The 20,119-nt window shown below is 42.0% G+C and overlaps 1 protein-coding gene across 5 annotated transcripts in view; it reads right to left on the bottom strand.

Annotated features, from left to right (window-relative positions):
• Positions 1 to 20,119, bottom strand: part of MDGA2 (MAM domain containing glycosylphosphatidylinositol anchor 2) — a 1,462,473-nt gene that overhangs the window by 149,794 nt on the left and 1,292,560 nt on the right. For 4 of the 5 annotated variants that reach the window (XM_085627023.1, XM_085627026.1, XM_085627024.1 and 1 more), the window contains exon 12: positions 9,857 to 9,877. The exons of the other annotated variant lie outside the window; for it this stretch is intronic. In XM_085627023.1, coding sequence (XP_085483149.1) covers positions 9,857 to 9,877 — 21 coding nt within the window. The remainder of the gene's footprint in view (positions 1 to 9,856; positions 9,878 to 20,119) is intronic. 5 annotated transcript variants of the gene reach the window in all.

The raw sequence follows: 20,119 nt of genomic DNA, 5'->3' as shown, positions 1-20,119 counted from the left end.
TCGAAAAACGTCATGAATGTGATGCCGGGATGGATATAACATTTATTTCTTGAGACACTGTGAGCTTGATTCACAAAGACCTGCAGTTGTGGGCGAGTCTACATACTCAGGGTGGAATATCCGCAATGAGAATTCTCATTGCAAATATTCTACTATGAGTGTGGAGACCACCCCACAACTGTGGGGCCTCCGCCACAGGTGCGGAGGCCCTTTGTTTATCAAGACCTGTATTTTTAAGCATGAAGGGTCATATTTTGTGGAAGATATAGAGATCCTCTTGGTTCACCATCCAATGTTTTCCGCAAGCTTGGAGAAGAGGTGGAACTCAAGCTGAGAAAGATAAAAGTGTGTGCTCAAAGAATGACCTGAATTACCAGCCAGCATGTGGTGCTAATAGCCTATCAGTGGAGGAGATGCCTTATGCTTAGGGTCAAAGTGTCATCCATTCCTCTGCATAACGTGCAGGCTCTTTGACAGCAGATATGGAAGATGGTTCTGCAGAAGCGTCAATCTTTTCATTATCAACGAGTGATCACCAAAGGATAGGCACAGAAAATTCAATTCCCATCTCTCAGAGAGGCTTTGCTGAGACGCACAAATGTCAGGTCTTCTTTCCGTGTCAGAGTCTTTCATCATTCCATTGGCTTCCTGCTGTCGAGGGGATGAAAGGCTGGCACCTGGCAGGTCTGTCCATGTTTGTTAAAGGCTCACTGTGCTAAAATGCAACCCTTGAAAGTATTCTAGAACTTTTAGTAGTTACACAGGTGATCCATGCCAAGGTTAACCTTTAACAATGTGACATTACTTTTCCTTTCCCCCCATGTTTGAAAAGTCTGCATAGTGACAATATTAGAACAAACTTTGAATATCATTAAAATAACTTGTTCATGATCTAGACTTACTTGAATTGAATATGTTGTCTGAAAGCACGCGCTACAACAATGGCACTATCCACCACTCTACATAACAATTATGATGTTGCTCTTCAAATACAATGTCTACTTATCCCACTAAGAGACTCCGACCTGCACACATCCCCCGCATACGCAAATCCAGGCCTGAAGGTTGAGCCTTCTGTCTGCTCCTAAACCCTGGAACGACTCACCCCCTGCAGGATACCCTCCCAGGTGATCATATGTTCAACAAATACACAAAGAAACATAACATAACACAAGCAGCATGCTTAGCACAAGCACAAATGCACATCATTGATCATACTGAGGTGAAAATGCACACTTGCAAATTAATATCTGGACAGTGGAACACACAATAAAGTAAAATTCCCATAGCTCAAGTACATCTAGTTATGGGCACTGTTGAAGTAAAAGACAAAAAAACAAGGGTTGCAGTCGTGGATTGTATGTCAAAATATCAATAACGACATAATCTGACATAAATATTGTGGCCTAGATATTGTTTATAATAACATTACATGATTAAATGTATATTTTCTCTTATTAACACCAATCAGAAAATATCAGTGTAAACACTATTTAGGACACAACATTTTTGTCAGACGAGATTTCGGACACATTATTGTGTCATCATACTGCATCAAGGCAAGAAGTTACATAAAGTAACTAAGTTTAATGGAGTTAGAATGGTTGGATTTAACATTATCCTAACTCAACCTTTCTCACTGTTCGAAAGGGGCAGTTTTAGTCACCTCTACCTGTTAACACACCTTTAATAGTGAACATTTGATACATTATGGCTCAAATTTATCAAATTTCATCACCCTTATGCAATGCAAGGGCGAGTCAAAACACAAGATAAATCAAGAGTAACGCAAGGCAGTGCAAATCGCTGCCTTGCATTTCTGAGCGGCATGGAGGCATTCCAGGGGTGGAACGTGGGTGTTCCCACGCATCCACTCATGGATTCTGATACCTTCACAGATTTACCAACACTGGTAGACCTGGGAATGTGTCAGTATTGTACGTCCACCCACCAGAGGCACAATGATGAGAAATATATTTATTTCTCCTTGTAGTTTGCTCTTTCTGAGTGGGCTGCACTCTGTAAAGCTGGCATCCTTGCAACATGACACAAGGGTGCCTGCATTTATGTAAGGCAGCCAAAAGTGTGCGAGTACTACAAAGTTACAAGAATATGCCATATAAAGGTAAATGCAGCAAATTCATGCCCTGTCCTTTTCATGCAGTGTAGTGCAGAAAGATGGCTTGCTCTGTTGCATGAGTTTTTGTATATTTGTGCCGTCTTGTGAACCATCTCCTTTGCCACATACAGACAGCGAGATACTAATTCATAAATTCAAATCAATTTTCAACAAGGTTTAATTTCAAAGGGGCCGATGAGGTTTTTTTTTCCTTTTTACGGAAAGTGATGAAAATGTATCCACTTCAATAAGAAAGGCATTTCCTAATGGAAGTTGAAATAAGAATGAGTAAAATATAATGTAAGTATACTGCTGGACTAGTACTGACAGAATCACCCCATAACCTCTTTTTTCATGGATTCCCTCACTTCCATCCTCCAATTGTAGCCGTCATCTCTCCTTAGCCTCTTTCACATGTATTTACTTTATAGCACTACTCAATCGAATTTAGAGTCCGTTTGCTTTACATCACAAATGTAGACAGAAAACCATACAAAGACAGTCATACAAGTGTGTAAATCAATGTATAGGAAATGTTAACTGTTAGCCATGACAGCCTTAGGTTGGTCTTCTCCAAACTTTTAGTCTGCTTACCTTCTCTTTTTGCAGTAATCTTTGTGTTGCCCATAGGCCTCTGAGCCCGTTACCACTGCTAACCAGTGCTAAAGTGCATGGGCTTCTCTCCAACATAAACCTATCAATGATTGGTACTTTGAATTTACCTGCAACTCCCTCGTAGAGTGCACTACCTGTTCCCAGGCCAGGTAAATTAAATGCTACTAGTCGGCCTGCAGCACGGATTGTGCCATCTACACAAGTAGCCCTTTAAACATGTCTCAGGCCCACCACTGAACAGCCTGTGTGTGTGCAGTTTTCCTGCCATTTGTCTTGCCATTTAAAACCCTTTGCCAAGCCTTAAGCTCCTCTTTTATTAAATATAAGTCAACCCCTAAGCTGGGCCCTAGGATACACATAGGGCAGGGTGCAGTGTAAGTAAGAAGGAGGACATGCACTTTTATATTTTGCATGTCCTGGTAGTGAAAAACACCTAAATCCATTGTTTGCAATGTGAGGCCTTCTCCTCTCATTGGCTAACATTGGGAATTCCTTATTACACTTTTAAGCTGTAATTCCGGATTGAGAAGGAGTAGCTCTGTCATGTTTTATGTCATTAAAATGGTACTGATAAATCCTCTTGGCTGGCAAAGTTGGAGTTAGTATTGCTATTTTAGAAATGCCACTTTTAGAAAGATGAAACGGAATGCTGAACAATGTCAAACATTCACTACCAGTACAGAGATTTAGGCCTAAATACTTAGTTTGTTTACCACGCCATTCCAGTTTGGGCCAGCCATATGTCACCGGTCCTACGAGCTTGCTTCCCATCCAGCCAGGACCTTGCCTGGCAGTTCGGGCTGGACTGTTCTCATGGGGAGCTGAGTCAAGACTGATTTACATACGGATGCATCCAAACTGGAATGGCATGGTGAGGAAAAAAACAATGGATTTAGGCCCAGATCTCTGGACTGGGGGTGAAAGTTTGACATTGTACAGCATTCCGCCCATCAATTGTTCTTTTAGTATTTGTCACTCGAGTGGGACGGGTATGTACAGACATGAGCCCCATGCTCAGCATGCCATTGGAGTCAAGCTAGCTTGGCTGATGAGGGGTGATAACCCGAAATTGATCCCAGGATGCTTGTTTCCGGTTCAGGAAAGCCTTGACCTGGCAGTTCAGGGTGAACTGTTCCCATGGGAAGCAGGGTCAAGACTGATTTCCATATGACTAGGTCCAAACGGGAATTGCATGGTGAGCCAAAAAACTATCGATATAGTCCCAGATCTTTGGACTAGGGGTTTGTGGCTGTGATCTGGAGTCTGGTGTCGTCTCGATGGCGACACCAGACTCCAGATCACAGCCTTGCAGCTCCTCAGAACCAATGCATCACCCCGACTTCTCGAATAATACTTGGTGCTGGACTTCACATTGCAAGCCATTGTGATATGGATACTCAACGAAGATGCAGGACCTCCCCCCTTGTCGGAACCAACTCATCGCTTTGGCTGCGCAACGCAAATTTGACATGGACCTGCAATGGTCCAGAACCCACGATTTAAGATACTTTGTTCAGCTGGCCTAACTGGGTCCCTGTAACCAGTCTGAGCTCCTTCCCAGTTGTCCCGGTCCAGCACAACCAGATATCCACACATGACACCTTGTGCTTTTTGCCGCTATTTTCACTGGAATCTTTAAAATTACACAGCTCCTGTTCTTCTGATGGGAATTTTGTGGTGTTGGTCGTGTTTTAATTATTTAAGAGTACTCTATTTCTCTAACCTGGTGAGGGATCCTTTTATGTGTGTGGTGTTTTCACTTAAATACTGTTCTTAAGTGTTGCGCACATATACTTTACTAATTGCCTCTAAGTTAAGCCTTACTACTCTGTGGCAAGCTACCAGAGGGTTGAGCAAAGGTTAATTTAGGGTTGACTTCTGCCACTCCCTTACAATGATTGTGGTTGCAGCTTCAATAGGTATCACACCGAAGTCAACCAACAACCCAATATCTTACAACAGTCAAGCTGCCAGTCTACATATGGATTAATCTCACATAAGACACTGGACAACTTGGAGCTTTTTTAAACAGATGTCTGTAGTTGTCCAAACATTCCTGTCATACAAATGTTGTCACCACCCTAGAGCCCTCCAGAGAAAAAATTCCGGGTTGGTCTTACTAAACATATTTTTGTTCCATACCAGATTCTAATTTCAAAGTTAGCATCTTTAACTGGGGCAAAACCCCATCTGGCTCTAGAGGACACGTAGTTACTTTTTCAATTTTTCTCAATTGTTTTTCAAAATAAAAGATTTAGAAATACATTTCAATGGGCTTTTTGCCATAACCTTTAAACCCTTCTATCAATTTACTTCATTTTTGTTTCCATTTGTCTTAATACATGTTTAGTTCTTTAAATAACCTTGGTGTTTAGAGGTCACTCTATTTACACACAGCTCAGGTCATGCCTAGCTACGCAGAATGATTCAAAAGAAGAAATTATGAAACATGTTTATGCATGTAGTATGGTCTGTGCTGCACAGGAAAACAATGACATTACCCACAGGTTCTGAGAACGATTTTGTCTAAGTATATGCCAAAGGCAAAACATGTCTAAGAGAGTCTCACAACACCAAATAAAATGCTTTTCAACAAGAAGGTTTTGGTGCTATATACAGTTCTTTACATAAGCAGAATGTCCACAACTAATTAGTTGTAGTAGATTGTTTCCTAAGCCGATGACTGTTTTCTATAAATTGTCCCATAAAATACGTGTGTAGCCGGTAAAAGGTATGTTTAGAAGATTCATACATAGCATTGCATCTTTAAGACGAATACATTTTATAAAACGTGTGATAAACATAGGTTTCATTCTAACAAATATGGTGACCAAATATGTGTAATATTAATAATTAATGACTAGAACAAGTAATTAATTATGTCTAGTGCTTCAGAAAAAATACAGTCGTCAGTTCAAAAAACAAGTCCCTCGAGTCATCAACTAAAACGTATTAAATAGAGAGAAACAATATTCAAGTTTCTGTAAATACAGGAAGAGACACTCCGATCCACAGTCATGTCAAAAGAATAAAATACAATTGTATTAATAAGAAACTGGGAAATACGATAGTGCATAAATATCTGAAACAGCTCTGAGGCAATGTAAGGCTACATTTATGTTGGGTCTGATATAATGGGAAGAGATGTACACTGATGCGCGACACAGAAATTAAAATGAGTGGCAAGCAATATGAAAAAGTAATGTAATGTAGATGGTAACCCGCTTTTGAAAGAGGCTGAGGAAAAAAACGTAACTTTGACAAGTGACAATAATTGCAATGAAATCAGGTTAGCTGGTGAAGTTACAATATGTAGGCCATAATATAACTAAACTATCAAATGGCTTTTGGGTCAATTCACAAAAAAATGGACTATTAGTTTTGTGCTGCACCTTTTGAGCAATTAATTAGTCGAAATAAATGTATAAGCAGTTGAGACAGGCAAAATTCCTGAAACACTCAAGTAGGGTGCAATTGATAATAGGTATCAGATTTATGGAGTTATGCCAAATGAACCCTGGGGCAGTGAGAGTGCTATTAGGGCCTTGCACAACATCCCAGCAGGGAGTTTTTGGGAACGTGACTCAGGTCATGCCCGTAGCCTCTGGGACAAGGGGGAGTTGGCTTAAAGAATGACAGTGTCCCATTTTCATGGACTGATTGGTATTGTTATACAATGCTGCGGAAATCCCAAAGCTATGTCTATCAAGTTGACAAGGTTACTAGCTAGATCCAGACCTGCTGGGCAGGGTTGCAGGATGTGCTTAGTGGGCCTTAGTATTAGAAAATGTGGGCAATCGGGTGGGATTCAACTATGTTTTCATGTTGGGTTGTAGTATAAAATATTGTGTATGGAATATCAGGCTACCTTAATATTGTAGCCAAAACATTAATGACAAAAAAATCAACAGATAAGTGCACATAGGGGGTTTTAGATTTAGTATAGAATTCGTAACTCCACATCTGCATATCTTGAAGATATAAATATGTATGTATGTATATATTATCTACTGGCGGTCGCCAGTAGATAGTTATAGTTAGGACCGTGTTTCCATAGGAAATCCGCAACATTCTATTTGGAATAACTTTGGCGCCGGTCGACGAATCCTCGCGCAATTTTCAAAACTAATGGGGCGCTACGCTCCGCTCCTACCCTGAAAGTCTCGGGGGGATTCGTCAAGCGGGGGCTGAGAAAAAAGGGGGTCCCAAAACGCGTTTTCCCCATGCATTTTCCCATAGGACCTTTAGTCCGAGCTACAGCCCGAACGGCTGAACAGAATTACTTGAAATTTGGCAGAGAGGTAGTCCTCAGGTCTAGGATGTGCCTTTTGTAGGTCTGGTGTAAATCTGTTCAGTACGTCCTGAGAAAATAGCATTTAAATCAATATATATATCTGTAAGCGCGCTCCGTGCGCTTACCGTAAGCTTACCGTACGCGTACGTTGCCGTGCGCGAGCTCAATTCTGATTGGTGGTTACATGACTGTAAACATTTGAATCGGTCGAAATCAGGAAGTGTCTGCCGCCATTTTCTGTCTCTCGCACTGAGAAACAAAGGTGGGGAACGTGAAAAGGGGGCAACGAAGAGAGTTGCAGACCCCCTAGTGTTTGTCAGGGGGTCCAAGAAGGACCCAAAAGTACGGAAAATACATTTAATAATTTTTAAAAAAAATCACGGAGTGCGCGTAGGGTAAGCTTACCGTACGTGCACGGCAAAAAAAAATAAAACAAAAAAAATAAAGTAGTAACAATGACATTTATTAAATAAATTAAAGGACCCACAAGGGAGAAAAAAACAAATGTTACTGTGTAAAAAAAGGCGAGGCGCGCACTGCATGGACTGTGCAACGTGGGGGCTCGGTGCGCGAAGTGCACCGAGCGCCCACAGTGCGCGCACGGTGCGCGAAGCGCACCGTGCGCGCAGGGTGTGCGCACAGTGAAAAACCAGAAAAAAATAAATAAATAAATACATAACTTAGCATTTAAAAAACCGTACAAATTCACTGAAAAAACCATAGGTTTCACACACGTTATAGTTAGGAATTATCATTTACAAAACCTTGCAAATTCACTTAAAAAAACATAGGTTTCACACATGTTATAGTTAGCTGTACATTTCACTCGTAAAAAACCAATGAAATTCCACGTTATAGTTAGATCAGGTAACTATAACTTGTGCGACCGCAATCCACAATGTGTAATTTCAGATGTCATCATTGATGTCATGAGTGATGTCACTGACCATGTCATGAGTGATGTAATATGTGACGTCATCAGCAGTTTCTTGTGGGCGCGCAAGTTATAGTTACCTGATCTAACTATAACGTGGAATTTCATTGGTTTTTTACGAGTGAAATGTACAGCTAACTATAACAAGTGTGAAACCTATGGTTTTTTAAGTGAATTTGCAAGGTTTTGTAAATGATAATTCCTAACTATAACGTGTGTGAAACCTATGGTTTTTTCAGTGAATATATATATGTGTGTGTGTGTGTGTTTATGAGTGTATACGATAGTAGCACAATATTTTGATACTCAATATTCTGGACCCACACCTTCATGTGGGTCATTGTTTACCAATTCAAAATAAAAAAAAACATGTGGACTATGGTAGACATAATATATTATTGCGCAAAATTTGTGTAGCATTATTTGAAAAACAACAGCTCTTTGTGAATCCCATAGAACCCATAGAAAGAGAGGGCTAAAATAGGGTGGCACTAACTAAAACACACTGTTAGTAATACCACACCTAAAATTACTGATACTGCCGAATGTGGTATTTTGGGGGACCAGTTCTGCCAAAATATTACCTAATAGCCACATGAAAACGGAGAAATAACTATGTGAATCAGTGTTTCTGCACAAATTCCACTGCTTTATAAATTCCATCATGTTTAGACAGGTGAAAGATGTTTGGGGAAAATCCTGAAGGTGTGGGTTTACCCAGCCATTTGCAATCTCAAAATGGCATCTGCGATCATCATTAAATCTGCAATAAGGGTTTGAATTTTAATGCAGTGAGCTAAAATCAAGAGGTGTTTTGAAGGTGGTGGCTTTGAAGGTGTTTTAGTGTAGGAGCTCTTGATCCAGAATAAACTTTCTGATATTTGGGGCGGGGGGGGGGGGGAAGGCATGACTCAGAAGCAGAGCAGTGAGTCTAGTAATGTTTAATGAAGGTTGTAAATAGTCTGAAGCCACATCCCATGGTAAGTCCCTAACAGGAAGACATGGGAAGGGATGTAGAGTGCAAAGAACATGGCTATCTTGGAGAAGCCAGGAATTATTTTCTTATCGGATCTGAATATATCAGTTTGCTATTGATCATGTTTGTCAGGTATCGGTAAGATTTAGGACAGTTTTATCTGAGAATTGTTTTAAAAAGTGATATTGTGTTCGATTCTGGGGATCCAAAGGCAATTGTCCTGATAGTCATATAGATTACTGGACCGGATTCATAGAGACCAGAGGGTAAAGTAACAGATATAGTGAATTGGAGCTGAAGAGCAGGAAGGGAACAAGTGATTGATTGTGGGTAGCCACATTCACTCACTTGTATCCTTCCTCCTATCAGCAGTTTTGAAGTTATGTGGGCATTGTTTCTGTATGCCTTATGTTTGTCGCAAGCAAAATACTGGGTTAAAGGGGCTCTGTAGTTTTATGTGATCTGATGTTACCTATCTTCATTTCGTGCAAATACTGAGAATAGTAATTTTGAATTTCCTAGGACCAAGAGGTTATATTTTGCAAATTCAATGTAAAAACGCACGTCTTAAGTCCATGTTACTCTCAATTAGCGTATCATTAACTCAGAGTGACAAAGTAATGGCAGGAAGATATAACATGGTATGGGCAACTGTAGGTGAGGAATTATTTCCCCAATACTGATTGTGCTACTGGTAATTGGTTGAGAAATTAGATAAAACAATTACAAAAAGTGAAATGTGTAAAATGTTTGCAACAGTCAAGTTAACACATGCTACAAAGTATGCCCCTGTATTTATGAATTTAGACTCTGCAATGACATTGACATTTGTTTCCGTTTATATTTAAGAATCTATGTTCCCAATATTCAACAACTAATGCATCATTGAAAATAAAGAAATTAGTCACGAATACTCACTCAAGTGAGGATTGATTGGAGCTGTAAGAAAGAAAAAGAGATAAGAGTGTTAGTAAGAAAGAAATGTAATAAAAAAATAGACAAAATACTACCACTTAATACACGTTCAATTAATCTGAGTCCGTTGCAGTTGTAAGTGCAGATCGATAACAAGTAATAATACTTTGCATTGTTTTACAACCGTATGCCACTTAAAATGAATATTATGAAAGCTTGCATGTCTCTTGCAAAACCTGTATTATTAGGAGTTAAGTAAATTGGATTAGTGGCTCAAATTCAGAGCTCCGGAACAAGGAATCCAAATATGTTAGTAATTTATGTATTCTTTGTATTCTATATAGATCATCATGACTGCATTAGGTAATATTTTGCACGTTTACAATTATAGGGTGCATTGCAAGACAAACTTCCTCATAATAATGGCAATTATTAAGGTGGGCAGAATGGAACATGGGCCACGTTCTCCTGCAGCCAAAGTCAGCAACTAAGCTTTTTTTTGTCTGAAATTGGATGCCATGCCATCAACCAGAGAGTGGATTGAATGAGTTAGTATTTTATTGAATTTAATGCATCACTAGGCTAACTCATTAGGGCTTAATTTATATATAGGCAGTATATATAGTCCATCGCAGCGGTGAGAGAGTATACACACAGCCGAGACAATGGGTCGCCCGGCAAACTGATATGAGGGAGGACCATAGGTTTGATAACGGCAAAGACAACTCCATCTCTGCCGTGATTATAACTCTCCAACTGCCCTGTGAGTGAGGGCTTTCAGAGGCTGACCTCTAATTGAAGCGCCTACTTTAGATGGGTGGAATTAGAGCTCAGTTTATCCTGCCCGTTACGATCAGGAAAACCCTGCTTGTAAGTTGCCATGAAAACTGCTAAATTATCTCCTTCCCATGGGAGAGGACTCACATGGTGAGGGGAACATTTTCGATTGTATTTTCCAAAAGAAAATCCTGTTTTAGGATTTTATTTTTGAAAAAGAAAAATAAAACTGTTTGGTGCTCGCCTCTGTTGTGTTGATTGAGCCCTCAACCAAACAGCGAAATGCACTGACAGGAACCACACAGGATGGCAGTTCCTGTCAATGCTTTATAAATGAACACCAGCAGTCCTTTATTACTCTGGTGGGCAGTCCCTTCGCCAGGGCAACAGAGTAATTTACTCCATTATCCTGGAGAAACAATTGGCCATCCGCCAAGACTTAAATCAGGTCCTAAGTCACTAATTCAAGAAGTAAATACTAAGGGAAAGCAATATATGTCTCTCAGACAGAGGTTTATGATGAAATGCACTCTGAACTATGGCAGGGTAAACACACTTTAGATTGATGGAAATAGAAATCGGTCTTTATTGAAGACTGTCACAGGGGAGGAGGCAGCTGCAAGGGGAAACCCTTCAGGGTTTCTCATTGGGCACCCAACTATAAAATACCATAGTGAGGGCAGACAGCCCATATAAAGTGGCACGGACCCCAAAGGAAATATTCAGAGGGGAAGTGTAGAAAGTTAAAAACATACAGAAAAGGAGAGAAAGCAGCAATAATGTGGCGGAAACCACAGAAGTGGTAGCATCATGAGGCTATTGGAAAGAGTAAGGGAGTGGGAAGATTAACAACAGGAAGGATCGGGCTTCACACAGGAAGGAAAGCAAAGGCTCCGAGGAGGACCCCCATAGAATAGATAAGTCTTGAGTCATGTCAAGAGACTCAGTAAAAAAAAATGAATAAGTGGTATGTGTAAACGCAAAGTGCAAAGGTTGATACAGAGGAAGTCGCTAAGACAGACACATTGAAGATAAAAATTCATAAGGCTGCAGTGAAAGAAAATACACATTTTAAACAATTGTCAGCACTTAGATTAAAGGTAATTCATGGTACTGTTCACCATGTTTCATTGTATTTTTCTTTTTCTCAATCCTTTCTCCAGAATTAGCAGGCATCAATAAATATTAATTACTTACACATTAATGCCTCTTCAAGTATAAGCTTTCCTTATGCTCGTAGCTACCTTTTATTTCATTATGTTCATTAAACACAGCCATCTTTCTCTATAACTATATGGTAACTTGCTTGTTCTGTGGTCCTTTGAGGTATGGTCAAAGACACCTGGGCCCATGGCACTCGTGTGGTTGGGTGGGCAACGGTTGTTTGCGCTCATGTTTTTGAGTCAGGAGCTTGTTAGATTAGTGTATGGTCTGGAGGTCTTAAAAAACTCTTCTGTAATTGTAGTTGATTGGAATCTAAGTTTCTGCCACCAAAGAGGTAAGGCAGCTTTCCCTCATGGGAGTGAAGATATGGCTCCATGAAAATAACTGAATTCCTTTGCCCATGTAGATGCTTGACATCACTCATAAGCAAAAGGGCAGTGGAGGGGCAGTCACAGTGAAATATTACTCCAAGGCAAAGATAAACAAATTTTACAGAACAGCATAACTTCGTTTGAGTCAAATACATAAAGAACATAAGCAACTAGATTTTCAGACAGATAGAAAATGAATGATTGGATGCATGCACTGTTTTAAACTAAAAATGACTCAATTGCCGGCAAAGTTATAAATAATAGTGATGCATATAAAGAATACATACTGGGGAACAATAATTTGTAAGTATTTTATCAAGGTTGAGAGCAAACCCTTCATTTGGCTAACTTTTGAAAGTGAACAGAAAAATACAGGATTGAGTATTGGTGACATTAGGACACCACGCGGTAGACTTATCAGGTAGTCACACCAAGAAATGCAGTAAGACCACATACTGTGCTGCGCTGCGTGACGGGGAGAGCGGACATGCAAAGTATGTACTAAGATGTGATGCATTTCTGCTCTTTCCCTGAGAAGGTACACTGAGTGCTGCATTGCACCAACACAGGCACCGTTGCACGAGGGTGCCTGCATTACAGGCAGAATTGTTTTCTGCACAAAAATAATTCTTTGAGGCACTTTCCTCTTTCTACATGTGGAAATAGTGATTAGAAATAAAGATATTGCTCTTTCTTACTTCTCTGTTGGGAAGACTTGACATTTTGATGCAAACCCAGGTTAACTAACTTGAGTAAATCTGGGATTGCATCAAACTTCATAGGTGGATGCATGGGAATGCCCATGCTCCACTCATGGAATGCAAGGCTATATGTGCCTCATTGTGTGTTACGCTGCATTTACTAAGCCATGCAGAGCCATGCAAGGTGGCTTTGCGCGGGTTAGTAAATCTCACTAAAGGGCTTGCATTACCTTGTGTCACCTTGCGTGACATAACAGCAACAAAAGGATCTGGGCCAAGGACTCCATAGATTTTTGGTTTAATTATATACACTGATAGTAAAAGTGTTGCATGGTATAAACTGAGATGTTTAGTTTATTAATATTTTAAGTTCAAGGGTTCTCTACACCTGGGGTGCAGCCTATCAAGAGAGTATTTCCATAATCTAATCTGTACTGTATAAAAGCCTTCTGCATGAAAAATCAATGCTAGCACTAAAGACAGACAGATAGATAGATAGATAGATAGATAGATAGATAGATAGATAGATAGATAGATAGATAGATAGATAGATAGATAGATAGATAGATAGATAGATAGATAGACAGATAGACAGACAGATAGACAGATAGACAGATTTACAATCTAAGTGTGAGCTGTAACTGAGGTCCCACAAAAACAGAGGTCCATAAAGGTAGGCAGACTAACAAAACAGGAGTGGCACTTTGCCTCACCTATGACATCATGACCTCACCAGGAAATCACTCACCAAACTTTGGGGGCATATTTACTAAGGCTTGGCTGTCCTTGTGCCACGCAAGGCGATGAAAAGCAATCCAAGCCCTTACCCGGAATTTACAAAGCCACCTTGCACGGCTTTACTTGGTTTAGTAAATCCAAAGTAACGCAATGCAGTGAGCTAAAGAATGATGATGGATTTAACCCAGATCTGTGATTGGGGGTGAGAGTCTGAAAAGTTTCAGCGCTTCTTCCATTATCTCCTTGTGTTTGCTTTGTTCGCCCTAAGTTGGCAAGGTATGCCCAGACGTGGGTCCCTTGCTCACTTTCCAACTGGATTCAAGCTAGCCTGGCTGATGAAGTGTGTTCCCCAGAAACCGGTCCCAGGATGCTTGTTTCCGGTTCAGGGAAGACTTGGCTTGGCAGTTCGGGCTGGACTGTTCCCTTGAGGCACAGGGTCAGGACTGATTTGCATATTGCTGGGTCTGAACTGAGGTGGCTAAGTGAGCTATAGAATGATGATGGATTTAACCCAGATCTGTGACTTGGGGTGAGTGTCTGAAAAGTTTCAGCACTCCGTCCATCATATCCTTGTGTTTGCTTTGTTCGCCCTAAGTTGGCAGGGTATGCCCAGATGTAGGTCCCTTGCTCACTTTGCCACTGGATTCAAGCTAGCCTAGCTGATGAAGGGTGTTACCCAGAAACTGGTCCCAGGATGCTTGTTTCCAGGACAGGTAAGACCTGGTGAGCAGTTCGGGCTGGACTGTTCCAATGAGGCACAGGGTCAAGACTGATTTGCATATAGCTGGGTCTGAACTGAGGTAGCGAAGTGAGCTAAAAAATGATGATGGATTCAACCCAGATCTGTGACTGGGGGTGAGTGTCTGAAAAGTGTAAGCACTCCGTCCATCATCTCCTTGTGTTTGCTTTGTTCACCCTAAGTTGGCAGGGTATACCCAGACATGGGTCCCTTGCTCACTTTGCTACTGGATTCAAGCTAGCCTGGCTGATGAAGGGTGTTACCCAGAAACTGGTCCCAGGATGCTTATTTCCGGTTCAGGGAAGACCTTGCTTGGCATTTCGGGCTGGACTGTTCCTATGAGGCACAAGGTCAACACTGATTTGCATATAGCTGGCTCTGATCTGAGGTGGCGAAGTGAGCTAAAGAAAGATGATGGATTCAAACCAGATCTGTGACTGGGGTGAGTGTCTGAAAAGTTTCAGTACTCCGTCCGTCATCTCCTTGTGTTTGGTTTGTTTGCCCTAAGTTGGCAGAGCATGCCCAGACGTGGGTCCCTTGCTCACTTTGTCACTAAATTCAAGCTAGCCTGGCTATTGAAGGGTGTTACCCAGAAACCGGTCCCAGGATGCTTGTTCCTGGTTCAGGGAAGACCTGGCTTGGCAGTTCGGGCTGGACTGTTCCCATGAGGCACAGGGTCAAGCCTGATTTGCCTATAGCTGGGTCTGAACTGAGGTGGCGAAGTGAGCTAAAGCATGATGATGAATTTAACCCAGATCTGTGACTTGGGGTGAGTGTCTGAAACGTTTCAGCGCTCTGTCCATCATATCCTTGTGTTTGCTTTGTTCGCCCTAAGTTGGCAGGGTATGCCCAGACGTCGGTCCCTTGCTCACTTTGCCACTGGATTCAAGCTAGCCTGGCTGATGAAGGGTGTTACCCAGAAACTGGTCCCAGGATGCTTGTTTCCGGTTCAGGGAAGACCTGGCTTGGCAGTTCGGGCTGGACTGTTCCCATGAGGCACAGGGTCAAGAATGATTTGCAAATAGCTGGGTCTGAACCGAGGTGGTGAAGTGAGCTAAAGAATGATGATGGATTCAACCCAGATCTGTGACTGGGGTGGGTGTCTGAAAAGTTTCAGCGCTCTGTCCATCATCTCCTTGTGTTTGCTTTGTTCACTCTAAGTTGGCAGAGTATGCCCAGACGTGGGTCCCTTGCTTACTTTGCCACTAGATTCAAGCTAGCCTGGCTATTGAAGGGTGTTACCCAGGAACCGGTCCTAGGATGCTTGTTCCTGGTTCAGGGAAGACCTGGCTTGGTAGTTTTGGCTGGACTGTTCCCATGAGGTACAGGGTCAAGCCTGATTTGCATATTGCTGGGTCTGAACTGAGGTGGCAAAGTGAGCGAAAGAATGATGATGGATTCAACCCAGATCTGTGACTGGGGGTGAGTGTCTGAAAAGTTTCAGCGCTCCGTCCATTATCTCCTTGTGTTTTCTTTGCGTTGTTTTACAGCAGGGTGGCATTCCATGGATGGAGTATGGGTGTTACCACCCAAGGATTTAGGCTCATTCCCAGATTTACAAAGAGTTGCACACCTGGGAATGAGTCAAAATGCTGTGCTGCCCAGACCCAGGTGTAACAAAGAGAAATATCTTTATTCTCCTCGGTACTTTCTTTTCCTATGTGTTAGGAATTCTGCATCACACATAGAATAAAAATGACTTTAAGGGTTTTTTTGTGCAGGAAGATTTCCCTTCCTGCATAAAACAATGCTGCTTGTTACATAGGCACCCTTGCACCATGGTGCAAGGGTGCCTGCATTGGCTCTAGGCAGCACACAGTGCACCAGAACAAGGAGGAAGGAGAAATGTGCCATATCTTTGTAAATCTGGCATATTTCTGATGTCCTCTGTCATAATGTGGTTTCGCCCATTCAGTGCGCCCGGATGGTTTGCTTTTTGGTTCACCCATTTCAGACTTTTTACTGTGGGTGAGGCTTACTACAAGTGTCTCACCCACGGTAGTCAGAGGACAAATAAATTTCACGTATATACTGTCAGTGTCTGTCTTTTAAGATAAGGCCATTGCGATGCAGCAAGGGTAAGGGGCACTTGGCTAGTTACATGTGAACACTTGCGCACATACTCGTGCACATGTGCAGGCTGCGCATTGGAGACTACTGTCATGCGCAGCCAGGTAGCTGCGCACAGGTAGACTGGCGCAGAGGGGACTCTGCAGGATGAGATATTGACCTGATGTAGGTCTTAGAATGTTAATGTACACTAATAGGGAAAGTTAGTGTGATTTACTGTTTGTCCATAGTTATTGTGACACTTCATTATACACATAGTGAGAAATCTGTCTTAAACTGCAGTTTTGCTTGCCTTTGGCCTACAGAGACCAGTGACATATCGAATTGGGGTGTAATCTATGTCGCAAATTATGGGTTATCCAACATTGTTATATTTCTATGGCTCAGCTCTGAATCAGAGCCCTACTGTGCCCAGTTTATTACGTCTCTCCAGTAGAAGGAACAACAGCCTCCCCACACAAAGAGAACAATTAACAGTGCTTCACTGAGCTCCTGAGGAGGAAAGGGATGGGACGGAATGATCTGCATCAGTCATTCAGCAGTCATGCTGTTCCAAGAATGGGCCTGCCCAAGCCCACTGAACAACGAAGGGATCCTAGACCTCGGGAGTCAAAGTCTCCCTTTTGAATATCTAATGGGAAAGGCCCTGGCAGTGATGTCAGCAAGGGGTGGAACTGAGGCATTAAGAAGAGATGCGCCTAGTGACCCCTGGATTGCACCGATTTGAACTGTCTCATCATGCTGTGCAAGAGGATTGGGCCAGGGGTGGGGAGGTGATGAGACAACCTAAGACTGGCTAGGGGTGCACGGCTTCTGGAACCTTCTAATCCCTTTTAAAAACAGTTGCACAAGAGGAGATTCTCTCCTGCCTGGTGATTTCTCTTCTCTTTGCTATTGGACCCTGGGACCACCATGGAGAAATGGAAGAAGGTACCCCTGTATGCTGAGAAAGGACAAAGGACTTAGTCCAGTTGAACCCAAGACCGGTGGGTCTCCCTGAATGATCCCCTTATGCCCCCTTAGGACCATTTGGGGGAAACCCTGGACGTTTGTGCCCAAGAGACCAAGACCAGGTGGAAGGCTGGCACCAGGAGCCAGGAGAACCAGTTCCCTGGAGATTACACGACTTTGGAGGTGAGGAGGTCTGCTGCTCCTAGTTGCTAGAGATCGCCATCAGGAGTAAAATGAGCCTACAACTGTCACAATTGTCCCAATGGGGACCGAGTTATAGCCTTTTAAAAGACTGGCGATTTTTGACCTTTACCGGCTGCAAAGCGCATGGAGCTCCACTGCTGTTTCACCCTTCATACCAAGGCAAGGCCAGGGCTCATGCGTTGGTGTAGAATTTATTTTTGGAATTTTTCTCTGGGAGGGGACAAGCATGTGGCTTCTTCCCTGGACTTTCTACTTACCTGGGGACCTCATCCACCTGGCCGCTTTTTAATCAAAATGGAGCCGGGCCCCATTCCCAGCCCCCAAAACAAAAGGAGCGTGTGGAAGCACCATTGCACTGCCCCAATGGTGGTAGCCTTACACCCGCTCCCTGTGCCTGGGGGGAGCGAGTGGTCACTGCAGAAGGATGCACTGCAGGAGCAGGGAGAGGAACACTGCCGGCTCCCCTCGCCACACATGGTGGTGAGGGTCACATGAGAGCTGATGGGAAAGCAAAGCATTGGCTCCCTTGACTACTCCCACTGAATGGAGGCATGGAGGTGCCCGGGTGGGACCTGGCACCTCCCTACATAAAAAAAATATTAAAAGGAAAAGCTACCCACCTCTCTCCAACACAGATGGAGAGCCACTACAAAATTATTCACTGCTCCTGGGTGGAACACCTCTTAATGCCCTGTAGGACACATTAATTTGCATATTATTTGTGCCTTGTGGTAGACCCAGGAGGACAGGGGCCCCACAAATTAATCTGAAAAATATTGTGGAGGAATGTAGGTGTGGCAGAAGCCCCTCAGCATTAATGTTTATTAACTCACCCTATGTCTGCAGGCGTCAGAAAAACAGGATTTTACCATTTGTTTTTAAGTACTCCCTAGGCTGGAGCTTCTGCTCAATTGCTAGGAGTGCTGAATTCTCTAGGGGCTTACTTTATGGTTACATTTATAGAGCCTGTTGTGTTTAATGGAGACACATGTAATGTAGTGCCCTCTAGGGACTAAGTCTGTGGGTGCATGTAATGTAGTCAAAATGTGATGCTCCCTAGAGGTAGGTTTTATGAATGCATTTTCATTGTTGGAAAGTTTATTAAAAATATACAGACACGTTTTGCTCATTTCAATTGCTTTTTTGAGATAATAATGTTGACCATGAATATTTCTCACAGTGTATGTGTTTTATTAACTGTAATACATGTATTTACACATGATCATTAATATTGATGATTGCATTTACATAAAAAATTATGTCTTTAACATGTGGTTTGTTCATATTGACCCTTTGACCAAGCCATTGGACTTACCTTATAGGGTTGTCTGACCCCTCTAGGATGTCATCTATGGTATTTATTATCTACCAATGTATATCTTTGTAAATTACTGCATAGTGTTTAGTAGTGTGTTTGCAATACATTTATCTCTCCTTTTTCTAAAGAAAAAGCACTGACTGGACAATCATTTTTGTGTGTTATTACTGCGTGCCAGTGAATGGTGATCACCAGCCCACACCCCCTCACATTAGTAGGTCTTGGATTGCTCTGCTTCGCTACCTTGAGAGAGTCAAGTGTTACAGTCAGGTGCTTGGTTCCCAGTAAGAAGAATGGTGGACCTATTACTTGTGTAGGCCACACAACTAATAACTTAATTTCCTACATCTCCCTTTCACACAACGCAGCTCTGTGTTGAGTGAAATACTAGTAAATCTGAACCTAATATGTAAGTTGTTATGTTTAACAAATCAAACAAAGCCGAATTAAATAAAGAATGTTGCCACCACTTTTATGTAAGAAGATGAAAGCAGTAACATAAAAACGCTTAACAATTACTAAGGGGCTAATTTATAGGTGGGTGTAAAAAAAAAAAAGGAGAAGTCCCATCCTTCTAACCTTGAAGTTCCCATACATAATTTTGAGATGTGGAGTCTTCCTGGTTTCCATCGAAAAACAGTTACCATGTCTACTGAGTGTGAGACAACTGATGTTTGAATACCTGTTTACGACTGACACAAAAGGCATTTCGTTCACAACCAAGAACAAGAAACAATGGCCCTCATGTGCAGGTCAAAGACTCCAAGACTTCAGGGACTTTATTTTTTTGATTTACAGAGCCACCTAATTTGACGGTTTATAACTGTAATTTTTTTTTAACTATAGTCCCATTATGACACTGCATTTTACCTAAAGTGGGAACTCATTGGAGGAGTGAGCACTTTCTGCTAAATATTTAGCACTATAGTCACAGCAGACTAAGGGCAAGATGTACGATGCTACCAATTTGCGAGTCGCAAATTGCGTAGTTTTACGACTCGCAATTTGGGACTCACAAAGAGGAATAACAGTGTCTCAGACACTGTTTGTGATTCCTAATGGGGTCGCAAATTGCCTATCTCAATAATATTCATGAGGAAGGTTCAATTTGTGACCCCCATAGGAATCTCTAGCATTCCCAGGGATGGTGGCCTGCTGGGGTCAGCAGACCACCATGTCTGTGACTGCTTTATAAATAAAGCTGTTTTTTTTTTAATGCTGTCCGTTTTCCTT

Source organism: Triturus cristatus, chromosome 9 (assembly GCF_964204655.1).
Source record: "Triturus cristatus chromosome 9, aTriCri1.1, whole genome shotgun sequence".
Taxonomy (NCBI): Eukaryota; Metazoa; Chordata; class Amphibia; order Caudata; family Salamandridae; genus Triturus; species Triturus cristatus.
This window is presented reverse-complemented; position numbering and strand designations above follow the sequence as displayed.